General features: G+C 43.2%; 1 protein-coding gene across 1 annotated transcript in view; it reads right to left on the bottom strand.

The window, feature by feature from the left end:
- Nucleotides 1-834: 834 nt before the first annotated feature.
- Nucleotides 835-15710, bottom strand: part of SORCS3 (sortilin related VPS10 domain containing receptor 3) — a 682071-nt gene continuing 667195 nt past the window's right edge. The window contains exons 23-27 of the mRNA XM_075534344.1: nt 13065-13196; nt 11192-11291; nt 10462-10567; nt 1757-1917; nt 835-899 (exon numbers count right to left, since the gene is read on the bottom strand). Of these exons, the coding sequence (XP_075390459.1) occupies nt 835-899; nt 1757-1917; nt 10462-10567; nt 11192-11291; nt 13065-13196 (564 nt within the window). The remainder of the gene's footprint in view (nt 900-1756; nt 1918-10461; nt 10568-11191; nt 11292-13064; nt 13197-15710) is intronic.

Genomic DNA, 15710 nt, shown 5'->3' with positions numbered 1-15710 from the left:
CCCAGAGGCTATGATTTCCCAACCGTCTGCCCTACATTAATTGCCCCCAAAGAAGCCCTCCCCCACCCCCCTTCCTACATACATAAGTAGAAACCAGCTATGGTGTGGACACGGGGATGCAAGAGTTAAGTGTGACAGACAACTGGTGAGCATCCAGAACCGGACCTGTCCAACAGGCCTGCGGGGGCTCAGCTCCGAGGAGGAGTGCCGAAGCCAACACGCACCTCTTTCTGTTTTTGTTTTTCCTAAACATTAAATTATTTCTTAGGAAATAAAAAGCTATTTACATTGTAATTATATACAATAAGCCATCTGTAGCCTTACTATTGACATGCACGAGGCAGGGCCTCGTTGATACAGGTGTGCATGCTTTCTGCAGCTGTGTCCACTGGTCTACCTCCTGCGAGCCAACTAGAAGACGGTTCGTGTGTGTGTGTGTGTGTGTGTGTGTCTGTGTGTGTTGGGGGCAGGGATGGGGAAGTTGGAGATCTGTAGGGAAGGGGATGGGAAATTAACAAACTAGCCAACCCAGCGTACCAACCAAGGAAAGAGCGACGACAAGAGCCAGACGTTACAGGCAGACTCAAGCCAGGAAGCTGTGGGACAGGGTGCCCTTTGCCCTCAGAGCACATACAGTCAAATTTCATGTTACTGCCCCCTTGCTAGCGAAGGATACCTTTTCTCTCCCCAAACCTAGCATTTGCCTGCGGTTTATGAAGGGGTCCTTTGTAAACAAAAGGTAAAAAAGGACGTTTTCACCGTTTTCCATAATAATAATAGGAGTCATCAAAAACAACACGTCAGAAAGGCGGTGGACCACGTGGCTCATTGGCATTAAACGCTAGTGCAGTTGGGGATCTCCTTTGTGCTTTCGCTGTTTGCGATGGGGGTGATGCTTCCTGCAGGAGAGAGAGGACAGGGGGAGAAGAATGTCAGCCCTACAAGGGTATGGACCTGTGTGTTTGATGTACTGCAAACACACACTCAAAGCCAACAACAGGCACGTAACTGGAATAGAACAGACATCCGTTCTCCCCTCAGCTTACTGATGCTTGTGACTTCTGTCAAGACCCCAAACCAAACCCCTCCTTGCCACCAATTCACTCATTCATTGCATCCAGATGGGAAGAGTACGCTTGCTCTTCAGGGTGTCTGGGGCTGTAAATGTTTATAACGAGGCTCCTCTTCTTTAGTCCATTCTTGAAGTGTGCCACCCCTCCCACTAGCATGCAAGGTCAGATCGATTGATATGAGTTGTGGTCGTCTCCTCTACTGATAACAATAGTAACAGCTGATGTGTATTGAACACTATGTGCCAGGCCCTGACCATGATAATCCTTGAAGGTGGGGACTATTATTACTATTCCAGACATAAGAAAGATGAGGCACAAGGGTCACAGAGTCAGTGCCTGAGAGAGCAAGAAAATAGGCCCAAGGCTAAAAGACTCAGAGTCCACACTGCAGGATCCTAGATAAGGACATGCGATGCTCTAATATCAAGCTGTAATGGATATTTGGCTTCATAGCTCCAACTCTACTATTGTTTTCAACTTTGATTTATAGAGGGAAAAATAATCTGCCCATTTGGGGTGGCTGGAGGTAGAGGCAGATTTTAAAGTAGGATTATTCACGCTGGTCAGTTCTTTTTCTCCCACCCTTCAGGCCATTACTGGCTGAAGGTCACTGGCTGGCTGACCCCATTGTACGGAGGAGAGAGGACATGGGGGCATGGAGTAGATGGTACAGGTGCACATACCTATGACCCGCGTGTCCAGCTCCTTATCCATCAGTTCCTCAGGCTCAGTGAAGTCACTGAGGGTGATTTTGGGGGCATTTTCACTTTGGCTCACAGATCCAATCATTTCCTGCTCTTTGTCATGTTGGACTTGAGCGTAGATATTAATCCAAGGAATTTTCCTACACAGATGGGAGTAAAATAAAGTTAATTTCACAGGGCACTTTGCTCTTGGGTAACCAGAAATCTGGAGTAATGGAGAAGTAACGATCAAAAAGAAGGGTTGGTGTCATGAAAAGAGGCTAGTCACCCAGCGATACTCTGACCATAAGGGCAGAGAAGATCAGGCCAGAGACCCAGATGCCTAAAGAATAATGAACATAGAGATGCACCTTCTCCAGAGGGAGGAAAAAGAGAAACGGTGTCTGGTGATGCATTTCTTGTTAGCTGCCAGCGAGTCAACTTTTGACTTGCTGAGAGTCCAGATGGCAGAGTGGCAGAGTGGAACTGCCCCATTGGGTCTTGTAGACGTTAACCTTCCTTGGATCCGATCACATCTCTCTCTGGTGGAGGCACTGGGTGAGTTCCAACCACCAACTTTTGATTAGCAGCCAAGTGTTTCATTGATCATTAGGCTACAATTAAACCCCCTTTTAAGAAGCTGAAGTTTGAGACCCGTGAAGTTGTAGGAGTGTGGGAAGATATTTTCTAAGGTTGCCTCCATTTCATCAATTGGCTTATTTTACAAATAGCGAATAAATAATTGATACAAATCCACTACTACTATTTGTTGAGCACCATCCATGAGAGAGGTATCAACCTGGGCAGTTTCCTCATCTGCCGGTGGGCTCTCAATAGCTTTCTTTTAGCACCAAGAGGAGGCATTCAGTGACAGAGAAGCTAAAAGACTTCAATCAAAATCCAAACATATTAGATGATTCAATTGCTCATCCAAGAGCCTGATGATGCAGCAGTTAAACATTTTTTTGCCAGCCGGGTGATTGGCGGTTCAAGCCACCACCAGTCATTCCGTGGGGAAAAGGTGCAGTCTGCTCCTGGGAAGATGGAAACCATAGGAGGCAGTTCCACAGTGTCCGGGGTCACTGGAGTCAAAATCGACTCGGTGGCAAAGACTCAATGAGTCATGACTGTTGACTTGATTCTTGGTCTTTCTTTTCCCCCACGAGGGTAAGGCCTGTGGTTTCAAAGCATAAAGCAAGGGGCTTTCGACTGGAAGGGCAGAGAGATGCAGAGTTAAATGTTTTGGGGAGTCACCTTCTGACCGTCTTTGGGTCCCTCTAGCTGTACGAAGTTCGTTATGCATCACCCAGTGATGTCATGAAAGCGTAAAATGTGATTCTATAGTTTGAAAATGCTCCCAAGTCTGCATTTCTACTTGGCTCCCAGGTGACACTGAAGTTGTTCGTCCAGACTGGCACTTGGAGTAACAATACTCTACAGCAGCAGTTCTCAACCTGCGGGTCGCGACCCCGTCAAACAACCCTTTCACAGGGGTCGCCTGATTCATAACAGTAGCAAAATGACAGTTAAGAAGTAGCAACGAAAATACTTGTATGGTTGGAGGGCGGTCACCACAAAATGAGGAACTGTATGAAAGGGTCACGCACGGTACTAGGAAGGTTGAGAACCACTGGTCATGCACGGTACTAGGAAGGTTTAGAACCACTGATCTAATACATCATGTCTACCTTGGGGACTTTGAAATGAGTAGCCCTCAGGCTGTAACATGCTCCTCTGTTTCGCTCCTGATAGTTTCCTCAGCCTCCCGAACTCAACCAACACTTCCTCTCAGGTGTGTCACCTCCCTGGCCATGAGTTTCTCCTTTGAGAAACAGGAAGGGGCTTCAAAATGTTTATGGAAACTAGAATAGAAAAATTAAGGGTTTTTTTTCTTGAGTTCTTGAATCCCCCCTTATATAGAATGGCGAGAAAGACGGGCTTTCTACACCGTATAGAGCTACAGTCTGAGAACCTAACTTTCCTCTCCTATCACTACGAGTCAGCATCAACTCAGTGGCAGTGCTTTTGTTTTAATATATGTTTATGATATTTGTATGTGTATATGTATATGTAATGATGTGACAAGAATAAGATGCTGGCTGAGGTTGATGTAATTGGTGATGACTATTTCATTGGGTCCCTGTTTTTCTCTTAATGTCCACATGGGCAGGAACATGGTTTTATTTTCCCTGTGCCTCAACTAGCACAGCGGTTCACAAGTCAGTATTTGTTCAACAAATGGTTAAAATCGTTCATCAAAACCTCCACTACTATACTACATTCTTAAATTAAAAGGTTATATTCTAACCTAGAACCACTAGGTTTAAAGGAGAATGCACATAATTCAATTAGTGATAGAGAAATTGGACTAAAGTCCAGATCTTTTTCGAACTGATGATTGGTATAAAACCAAAACCAAACTCACTGCCATCGAGTCAATGCTGACTCATAGTGACCCCTGGTGGGTTTCAGACTGTCACTGTGTACGGGAGTAGAAAGCTCAACCCTTGGCCCTCAGCGTTGCCGGTGGTTTCAAACTGCTGACCATTTGGATTGCAGCCCAGTGTGTACTGACTACACCAGCAGGGCTCCCTCTTCCTGGTACAGATGTGATTCAACTGGAGATGCCCGACACTCACTCACTGGAAGAGTTCCAGCATTTCTAGGGAAAATCCCTTTTTTCTCCTCATATCAATTAGTGACATTTTCCCAACTTTTACATTCCTCAAACCACCAATAAGCTAGAGGGTGGGGCCACTTAATAAGGGTTTCCTGGAGCTGATTCAGAGAGGAAAATCTGGGGAGTCTTAATCTGTGCATAGTTTCTAGTTTCCCAGACATTGAATAGGTGCCACATGATTGATGCCTCCTGGTCTGAACCTGCTTAGAATAAATTATAAGAATCTTCAATGAAGAGAATCTATGAGACACCAAATGGTGGATTCTCTAGATGTGTATAATTAAAAATTCATGCTGCCCCCTACTTTCATCTTCTTATCTAAACAGAAATATAGAGTAATGACTTAGATTCCTTCTAATCATAAGAGTATCTATATTACTAATGAACATGGGAATCAACTGTAATATTTATTAGGCGCTGGGAGCAGCTCATGTCTATATTCTTCAGAATTACAACCAGAGCTCTTGCCTTTTTTTCCCCTGGTTTCTTAATGATGTATATGAGGATTTGGGTAAATTTGCCCATAGAAAGATTCCTCACTTTATTTCAATATGTTAAATCACTTCTACAAACAAGCATATTTTCATCTTTCTTTAATAGTAGTTGGAAGGGAATGGGCATTATGCTACGGTTTGTAGTATTTAAAAACATCTAATTGCTCTTTATTTCTTAACATATCTGCTTGTTGTGCTGTTGGGAACACAGAGATGAGTGAAGTTTAAACGCCACTTTTTCTATATTTGGAAAAAAAGATTTTTCTAACTTTATTCTGTTGAGAGTATCCATAGCAAAACAAATAGTTCTACATGTACGTTACATTCTAAGAAGACTTTGGGAACTATTTGGGGGTTAAGGATAAAATGGTTTAATATCATTGCAGATAACTGAGTATACTTCTTCAATGTAACACCCAACCATGGCAAATGGCAGTTTCTTCAAGAATCGTTAAAATGAAAAGTCACACCACCGCAGCAACACATTGGTTTTGGTTCTATTACATCGACATCAACTGGACTCTCTTTCACTGAGAGTGGATTTTTAATAACATCCTTTGAAGATGTTGCACACTTTTGTAGCATCATTTGGAAGAGTGGTTCATCAAGTCATTTATCACTTCTAAATGTGGATAGATGACAATTTGGAGATGAGCGAGATAAGAAATTGATGGCAAGTCATGTCCGGGGCCATGCAACCATGCAGGTTTTTATCAGAGAGGTAACGAAGGAAAAATCCAAGTCTCATAAAAATAAAGGTAAACACAGAAACCCTGCACAATTTTTATTCATTTGCTTCACCTATGCAAGCCCCTGGGAAAGTATTTAGACAGAGCAGAGTAGGCTTCAGACTATAGGAAAGCTCTCCTGAAAAAAGATGAGGAGAAATATAAAAGCTCTCTTTGTTTTCCTGGGTAATCATAAAAAAGCAAATTTACAGGTATAGGAGAAATATCTTCTTAAGCAGAATTTGCTAAAAGTAAAAACTATCACACAGCAATTTTTAAATTATTATTGTGAAATATTAAAAATAGCAGCCAACCCCCCAAAACAAACTTGAATGTTAGCTGCAGAGTGATACGGACTTACAGAAAGCGTAGAGCTCAGGTTGACTTTATTCTCCTCTCCTGTCACGTGGCCCTTGGGACAATGCGATGGTTTCAGTGCCTGGCACAGAGTAGGCATGTTTGTTGAATGAATGAATGGTTTCAGGAATTAGTGATGAGGATTGCAGAGAGAAATATTTGGGGCTAAGAGCTCAGCATGACCAGTAATTTGGAAACAGAATTAGCAATGCCCCTTTCCTCTGTACTATGCTGTCCTGGTGGCATAATAGTTACATGTTGGGTTTCTAACCACAGGGCCGACAGTTCAAAACCACCAGTTGATCTTTGGGAAAAAGATAGGTTCTCTCCTCCCATAAAGAGTCACAGTCTCAAGAACCTACAGGGGAAGTTCTACCCTGTCTTAAAGGGATTGTTAAGAGTTGGAATCGACTTGATGGCAGTGAGTTTTTGGTTTTGGATGCTATCCAGTAATGTAGTTTAGTAGTCACATGTGGCTATTTAAATGAAAATCAATTCAAATTAATTCAAATTCAAAAGTCAGTTCTTCAGCCACATAAGTGGCTACTTACTCTATTGGACAGCACATATTGAGGGATATTTCCATGATGGAAGAACATTTTTTAAAAATAATTTAATTGTCTTAAAAAAATTTTTTGTAGAGCAAGAACGTTTTTTGAATAGTTAAATAAGCAAAGGAGATAGAGAATTTTGTTCTTGTCAGCAAGTTCAAGGATTTCAGGCGACTGCAGAGAGGGAGACCAAATATTTAAAACACCAAAATCCTCAGGCAAAGGGCTTAAGTAGTGGAAAGAAAACTTATAGAAAAGGGAAGCTTGAAAAATAAAAAATGAAAGGAACTGGGAAGTGGTTACTCATAGTTGACTTCTGCTTCTCTAGTTAGTGTTTGCTTTGTCTAGCCTGTGCTACCTAATTCATTGTCTGGTTTTAGCAAGAATTGACTGAGAGTTGAGAACTCTAAAAGGAGAATAATTCAGGGCTGTCAGAATCTGGAATGGATTCAAGTATTAGAGAGTACAAATCTAGAGATACCTAGACTGGCAGTTGATTGTCTCAGGAATGCGGCCGTATTTATAAAATAAAAGAATATTTTCCAAGTCCCCCATTTGCAGTTGGGGGACACAAATGCCTCTTTGTCACGCCCCTCACCCTCAGCAATCATAGAGTTTTAGGAGGCAGACAGTGACATATTGAGTCCAGTTGGTCTTCAAGCACAGCCACTGCCAGGCTTGCCCACCATCACATCCTTCGATGCAGCTTTGCATGTAGCCTAAGCACTGCTATGCAGGGTATTGACTTAATCACACTGCTTTCTATGGTGACCCTTCTAATTATGGTATCAAGGGATTCTCTTCTCTTCAAAGGGAAGACGGAGGCTGACACATGTTGATCCAACAGGGCAAGAACTCACATAACCAACTCAAACCCATTGCCACTGAGCTGATTCTGACTCACAGCATCTCTTTGATGCTGGGAACTGCTTTGTAAGAGTCCTTAGGCTGTACTCACTGGGAAGCAGACTGCCTCATATTTCTTCAGAGGAGTGACTGGGTGGTTTCAAGTGTCCAACCTTTCAGTTAGCAGTTGAGTACTTCGCTCACCACGATTCACCAGGGTTCCTAGGAACTCACATAATTGTCTGTCAGTGGGCTTGGAAATCAAGCCTCGCTCTGTCGTTGATAGATGATGGAGCACACTGAAGATAGGAGCTGTTGAGGCTAACACTGAAGTGTTCGTTGTGTGAAACGGGGGTGCTGGGGGTGGGGGTGGAGGGGATCTTAAAAAGGAGAGATTCACTAAAGAAGGATGGGGTTAGGAGTGTGAAGCCCTGTGACCACTGATCTCTTCTAATAGCAAAGAGCCTTACCTTCAGGGTCGAGGAAGACTCCCAGGAACAAGTTATGCTTTTGAAACTCACCAGAAAATAGTTCATGATACTTTTCCTGCACCCAATGCCAGGCATCTTGAGAAGCACTCCTCCATCCCACTGATAGAGATTTTAGGAGTCTAGTATTTCCCAGTGATCGTATAGTGGTTATTCGTTGGTCTGTGGTCCCTACGGTTAGTAGTTCAAAACCACCAGTAGCTTCACAGGAGAAAGACTGGGCTTTCCACTCCTGTAAACAGTTACAGTCTTGGAAACCCACGGGGTTTACAGGGAGTCAGCATTGACTTGAAGGCAGTGAGTTTTGGTTTGTGTTTGTTTGTTTGTTTGCTTGTTTGGAGCATGTCTCAGTTAATGACAAAGACGATAGTTTTGGAAGGCATGTTCTTTGTTATTTATAAGAGTTAAACTTTGGTGTTTTGTAGCATGTACTAGGAATAGGTGCTACTATATTTGAGTTATAGCACTTTATGAAGGGTTACTATGTTGCTCAGTTTACAGATGAGAAAACCAAGGCTAACGGAAACAAGTGCAGGTATTCAAGGCTAGACAGGCTAGAAATTAAAACCAGATCTGTTTGATTTCAGAGGTCATGTTCTTAATCAGTACAACTTTTGGTAGAAATGTTGTACCTTTTGAATAATCTTAGTTATTTACCTTTAGTTCATATTTTTCAAAAGTTCATGTTTTTCAAATGTTCATGTTTTAGTTCATGTTTTTCAAAAGTTTCCTTGTAAAGGATCATGTGGCCTTCAGAGAAGACCCGGGGTGGTAAAAATAAGTTAAAGCACTTAGATCCTCACTGAAAGATTGCCCACCCAGAGGCACCCTAGAAGACAGACCCAGAGTTCTACTTCCAAAATGACATGGAGCACAGGCATGGGATTGCCGGGAGTCATAATTGACTGCAAGGCAATTGGTTTATACTGGGGCCTTCAGAAATAATTTGTGGTCTGATCAGTTTCTCTTTTGAAATATAAAAAAGGGGAATGACTATTGAATTTTTTAGCATACAAACGTAAACAGAGATACCGACCGGAGAGCTACAAGATAAGATTAGAAAATGTGTGTTTTTCTGCACATGGGACTACTGGATTTCAGCGGCCATGGGTCGGTTGCCCTGTAGCGAAAGCTCTCCTGCATGGTGAGTCCTCACTTTAGACATGCGGATGAGGCTCACAACCCCCTTCCACTGCTCTTGAAGAGAAGAAAATTGATTTCATAAGCTAGTTCTCATTTCCCTGACTCATTTATACCTTTAAAATGGATAAGTTCAGATTTTAAAATCAATTTATTTCCTGATCCTTGGCCATCCTTGACTTTCCCCAATGCCAAACAGAGATTTTTAAGGAAAAAGATCACACTTTTGAGATGAGTTAAGGAATATGGGTTATGGGAAGAGTCAGCTCCCATGAACCAAACACTCAGATCAAGATCGAGTGGCAAAGGCACATATTTTTCTTCCTCTCGTTTCCTTTCTATCCCTTATGAAATTTACCATTTGGGAACTACTGCCATTTGGGTTTAAATGTCTGCTTGTATTACGATTTCACAATTCATTAGTATTATTGTTCTTCTAACAGGCCTGTCAGGTGCTTGATTGACATATGAGCCTCCTGGGTGATTTCAGTCCCAGTCCCGGATGATGACTGAGAGCCCTAATCTCAGGGCTGCGGCCATCTTTAATTGATCAGTGAACCTGGTCTGTTTTATGACATTGAGTTTTGTTCCATATTCTTCTTCCACTCAAACCCAGAACATTCTCACGTGATCCCATTCAAAGCAGTGATGTTTTGATAGCCAGACACCTTGCCCTTCTAGTTGCAGGGCTGTGGACACTGATGTTTTGGATGGTCCATTATATTCATGGAGTGACTGTTTCTATGCGTCTTTTGAATGCCATCAGTTTTCTTTCCCCTAGATGGGGAGACCTAGATGGTCCCTCCCATGTTTGTATGGCCCCAGTCACTACTCACCAAAGAAGGATGTGTAACATTGTCTTTCCCACCAACTGACCCTGGTGTCCCCAAGACCAGGTCCTGAGTTATGGTCCTGAGGTATCCGATCCAGCAACATCATGTTCCCCCTCAGTGTGTGGTGAGGCCTACGGGGCTTTCATAATGCATTGAGATGCTAACTGTAAGGTATGTAGCTCAAAGCCACCCGCCACTTCGTGGGAGAAAGACAAGGCTGCCTATTCCCATCAAGAGTGACAGTCTCGAAAATCCACAAGGACTGTTTTCCCCAGTCACTATACGGTCACTATGAATCAGAATCAACTTGGCAGTGGTGAGATTGGAAGACATTTTCCTAACAGTCTCCTGTGTTTTCCACCACACTCATGGATATATTTTCAACAAAGGTAAGTACACATCTATAAATATCCTTGGCCAAACCTATATGTATATATTCATAGGTGTACTGTGACTCTCCCTCTCATACTCGTTTATCTGCCATAAATCTATTTATAAACCAGTGTCAGTGTCATTGTCACTGCAGGATAGCATGACAGTATTTACCTCTGGGCCTTTAACTATTGCAAACCTCCTGGTAGCACATACCTTTTAAACTTGTAAATCAAAAACACAGCCAGGCCAACAAACACCACCGACAAGAGCATGAGCATGGCCGAGCTGCTGTGCCCAGCACTGGGGTCCACCAACGGAGCTAGGAGGAAAGGAGAGCCGTGTTCATTGGGAAGCCCTTAGCCAGAGGGAGTAACCTTGGAAGAAGGAGGTCGGCTAGTCCCCATACTTCCTGTCAGTTTCTCCATGCCCTGCCTGCTCTCAGGGACCAGGGGGCTTGATTTCAATGATGAGAAGGGGAGGCTCTGACCACAGCTTCTCAGGGAAAGGACCGTTTCCCACTCTGACTGGGGAATCATGCTGCTCTTGGTGTAAATTGGATCATATGTGTCCCACCGAGGGGGGCGCAATAAGGACTTGAGACTTTCTCTGTGACAGGCTGAGTGCTCAGCGATGACCACAGGTGGCTCCTTGGGGACAATGAACTTAATAATAAGGCAAAGTTCCATTCTCTTCCTGTACTCTGCTCTGGCACCTCCACATCGGAAGTCTTAAGTCAGTATGAGCCGTTCAACAAACAGGCTCTTCTAGTGAGTCAAAAGTGGATGCCTCCTGAAAAATGAACTTTCTGAACTTTCCCTCCACAAAAGAGCCCTTCTGCTAAGCCATTCCCGGCCATTTCGGGAGAGGGTTTGTGATGATCTCCTCCCTCTCCCCGCAGGATCACAGATGACCACTCCACTCGCGTTTCCCGGCAGGCACTTACCTAACGTCAGCTGGGTGACATACACAATTACTTGAACTCCTGGTTTCAGCTCAAACTGAACCAAATTCTGGTTGAGAGCATTAAACAGCATCTCTACAAACTGGAAAATAAAAGGAAAAAGAACTGCAGACAACAGGACATGGAGAGACGCTCTCCACCGGAGAAGAAAGGAACGTAAACTAGATAAGCGGGCAGTAACTGTGTCCACTCTGGGATCGAGTCCACAGCGATGAGTTGGGGACCACATAGGGAAGGATATTGGGACATCTTTATCACTTTGGTTCTCCCGATTCTCAGAGCTTTTTGAAGTGAAGAACATCTTTGGTACTATTTCCACACACCGACGAGGACAGTGAAACAGAATGAGATGTATCTATGGTCAAGGAGCAAATTAGAGCTGGTAACAGACATTAATATTTCATTCAACTCCTGTCAGTGGTCTTTCATCCATGCCTTTAAACCTATCATAGAGAAAACCTGTTGTGGATTCCAATGAAAGAAAGTCGCCCCATCCTTCATTCTTTAATGTGATCAAATAATGCATGCAGGGAAGACAGGGCTGTGCTCGAATTAAAGCGTGCGCATACACACCAGCCCACTCTTCTGGTTTTTTGCTTTTTTTGAAATCTCAGAGACAATGGGAGGCAAGCATCAAAGCACAAGCTTCCTCTTTTCTCTGGGATAATTTTCCCTCTGTACTTTCCCCCAGTAAGTCTCAGAAGACAGAACATAGATTTAATCACACTAATTCTCACATGAAAGCTGAGGCTGATTTAGGCTGTTGTCCCTAACTCTTATCTCGTCTTATGAACCTTAATATCACAGTTGCTATTCATCACTGTAATTACCTATTTATCTAAATGGATGGGTTCTGTAGTTTCCAAATATAGTTCACACATGCCACTTGCCGTTTCAGAATAAAGAGGTCTTTTAAAATGATGGATGCACTGAGAAGCCGTAGTTCTTTCTGGCCCACTTCAATGTGCTATCTCATGATGCAAGCAACGGTTTCACTTTCTGGCGAAATTGCCTCCAGTGCACTGATGCTGTTTGGGGTTGGGATAAGGTGATGACCAAGTGAGTACCAGGGGCACCTGGAGGATGTCTGCCTAATGGTTATTCATAGAGGCATAAATGCATTTGCTTCAGGATGATTTTCAGTAGACTCTTTCCAGTGACTTAGCATCCAAGGAAGTTAGAGCAGGGCGGCTAAAACCAAGTTCAGTCCATTGGATCCCCATGAGGCCTACAAGAGAGGGTTGCTCCGGAGCTGCCATTTCCTTTACTTTCAGGATCCTAGGAGAGCCCAGGAATGACATATTCCCTGGCTAAGGGCCGTAACCAGCCCACTGAAGGGCTGCTTCCTTAGTCAAAGCAAGATGGGGCAGCCCACTGCTCTCTGGAGAGCCAGCTTAGAAAGCAGTTTGCTTCCTCCTCAGAGGCAGAACTTAAATTGACCTGGATCTCTAGAGCCAATGCTGTCCGAAGACCAGGAGTCAATTCTCCCACAAGAGAGAAGCTGACGTCAGTCAATCAATTAACCAACCAACCAATTATTCACTCTCGTTTCCCTACTCTGCATGCCCCTCTCCTCTAGGGAGGCACAAGGAAAAGGCAGGGTTCACCAAGGTTGAAATGCACCATGCCAGGGCTGTGCTTTCTTCCCTGGAGGCTCAATCCTCCTTTGTTGGTAGTTATGCTTATTCTGGGGAAAGCTCATTGTCCTCTGAAGCCCTGGGTTCTGGACAGAGGACAGACCGATGAATGGGTCAATGGGAAACAGAATGTCTCCTTTTAAGTCTGGCCATAACCCTGCGTCCCTTCAAAGTACAGGTTGGTGACAAGCACCCAAGACCAGGTTCCTTTCACTTACTTGTTCCAGGTCCTCTTCGTTGCCTTTCCTTCTCTCCGTCAAGTTCCTGGGGGGAAGGATGAAGAGCTCGGCAGAGGTGGGGAGGCCAGGGAACACGGCCACAAGGACCTGGTCTTCTGGGACATTGGTGACCTGCGGAGACATGTAGAACAAAGAGTGACATACCACTGGGAGGGGGGAGGGTGGTAGTGGACAAAACACACCCAAGTCTATTGCTACCAAGTCAATTTCAACTTATAACTACCGTGAATAGGCTTTCTTTCCAAGATCAGACAGCCTCATGTTTCTCCTGGGGAGCAGCAGGTAGCTCTGAACTATCGACTTGGTCATTAGTGGCCCCCATGCCTAGCCCACAAAAAGCATATGAAGGGTTTCAGGTGCCTACTGATTTTTAATATGGAATATTTTAGGTAGGAATATTCATATATTCAATAATATATGAATATTCTTTCATATCTATTGCTAAAATCATGCTGAAACTCTGCTTTTCTGGGAACATCTGTGCACGCTCCTCCCATATTATCCAGCTTTCTGCACTAAGGAGGGCTGGAAGTTCCATTTAAAGCATGAACAGACATTGCAAAATGAGGAAACAGGAGTTTTAAACAAAGATGGGGAAATGGACATTTTAAAAAGCAGAGATTTACTGATTTTCCCTTGTTTGCTTATTACATTAATATCAGTCCATTTGCAGTAAAAGGGAGCTTCCTTCATTTTGTAGCAGTAACTCTAAAAATTGATACAACCGCCAAACTGCTTTTAACAGACATGGTAAGGGCATTACAAACATGTGTGCCCTTCCTTTGGTACTTGGTATTCAGACAATACATTTCCTAAAGAAATGATCCAAAGCATAGGAAAAGCTGTACGCAGGATGAAATACTTGCCGCATGATTTATAACTGTGCATCAATGGGAAAAATCTCAGAGCAAAATAAATAATGATATATATGAGAGAACTTTAAAAAAATCCACAGAAAACTAGAATGAAAGCTAATGGACCCTTGCCACTAACTCTTTGAGCCATCTTTGTATATTCACAATGGCATCCACACATCCTAGATGTCTAACGTGTTGCTGTGAAACCATTGAAAAGTCTGTTACACAGAATTTCAAAATTTGAAATCATTGTTTCCTGACACGTGCTCCACCTAAGTCCACAGAGTTCTGAAGGCAGATTTTCAATCCCTCTCCACACCCAAAAGATTGCTGTGCATTTTTTGGACCTCAAATTTACATCAACACAGCAGTTAGGCCTTATTGAGGGACTCCAATGATGTTTCTTTTAAATGCTGTTTGCATTGGAGGAGGGGAAAAGTCTGCAGGGAAATGATCAGGAATGAGGGGCAGTTGGGGTGAGGTGTCCCGACAAAATTCTCCTCAGACAGCCCTTCTGCTCTTGAAGAATTAGCCTGCATTGTGATATTAAAAAAAAATTCATTGGAAAAAAAACTAGACTTTACCAGTTCATGTTTTGAATTTTCTTTTTTTTCATAGTAAGTCCCCATGACGATCCTGTATTCCTGGAGACAATCTACCAAGATGAGTCATTATATTCTTTTTATTTTTAACATTTTATTTGGAGCTCTTACAGATATTATTACAATCCACAGTTCCATTGGAATAAGCATAACTGTAAAACTGCTGCCCTCATCATTTTCATTACATTTTCTTTTCTTCTGGAACTCCTTGATATTAGGTCCCCTCTATCACCTCCCTGCCCCCACCCCCACCTCTCTGAACTCTCACTCTATTATCATTTTTATTGCCTTAACTTACACCATCCCATGTATCCATCCTCCTTAAATACTGATGTCCGTTCCCTTCAAGTGGTTTTATGACAGCCATGGCTATCTGCTTTTCTCCCCTTCTCTTCCCCTATCCTCTGGGAGTCATTACTCCCCTTACTGTTCCTGAGGAGGAAAATCTATCTTGAATTTCGTGCGTTGAAAGATCTTGGTTGTACCCAGGTACACACACAGGACTAGCAAGATTAGTGAGGTGAAGCGAGGGCCGCCATAGTGGAAGGAGGACCTGTTAAAGAACCAAAGGATAGCTGTGTGCTTCATCGGTTCTATCCTGCACCCTGGATATAGCACCCCTTCCATGAGGCCCTTCTGTGAGGGACTGTCCAATTGCCTTAGCGATGCGCTTTGGGTCTCCAACTTGCCTATGCTCATTCACATCAGTTTGATTGTTTTTGAATTTCGGATACATTTTCCCATCGACACCTCATGACCACACAGGCTGGTGTGCTCCTTCCATGTGGGCCACCACAATCTTCTGAGCTGACCTGTCTGCCTTGAATTTAACTCGCCAAGCAGAGTCCCTTAGAAGAAACTGTTTTGAATGGACCTCTTTCTTTTGTCTCAAGGTACCGTAATAGACTAAGACAAATATGTTACTAAGAGAATTTGTCTGCAGCCATCCACGGCAAATACATATTTATAATGTTTTTCCTGGAGTTAACCAATGCGTGTGTGAACTGGAATCCTAGTAGGAACATTCGCACATACTCTTGTGTATATAAAACATGTTATTCTACTGTCCCAAGAATAATGGGCACAGTGCAGCAGCATGACAAATACATGTAGCTGCATTCTGATCTACTTCTTTATATTTCTTTGGTTATAACTCTATAAAAATA

This window comes from Tenrec ecaudatus, chromosome 16, assembly GCF_050624435.1.
Source record: "Tenrec ecaudatus isolate mTenEca1 chromosome 16, mTenEca1.hap1, whole genome shotgun sequence".
NCBI classification, from domain to species: domain Eukaryota; kingdom Metazoa; phylum Chordata; class Mammalia; order Afrosoricida; family Tenrecidae; genus Tenrec; species Tenrec ecaudatus.
Note: the sequence above shows the minus strand (reverse complement) of the source record. Positions and strands in the feature narration are given on the sequence as shown.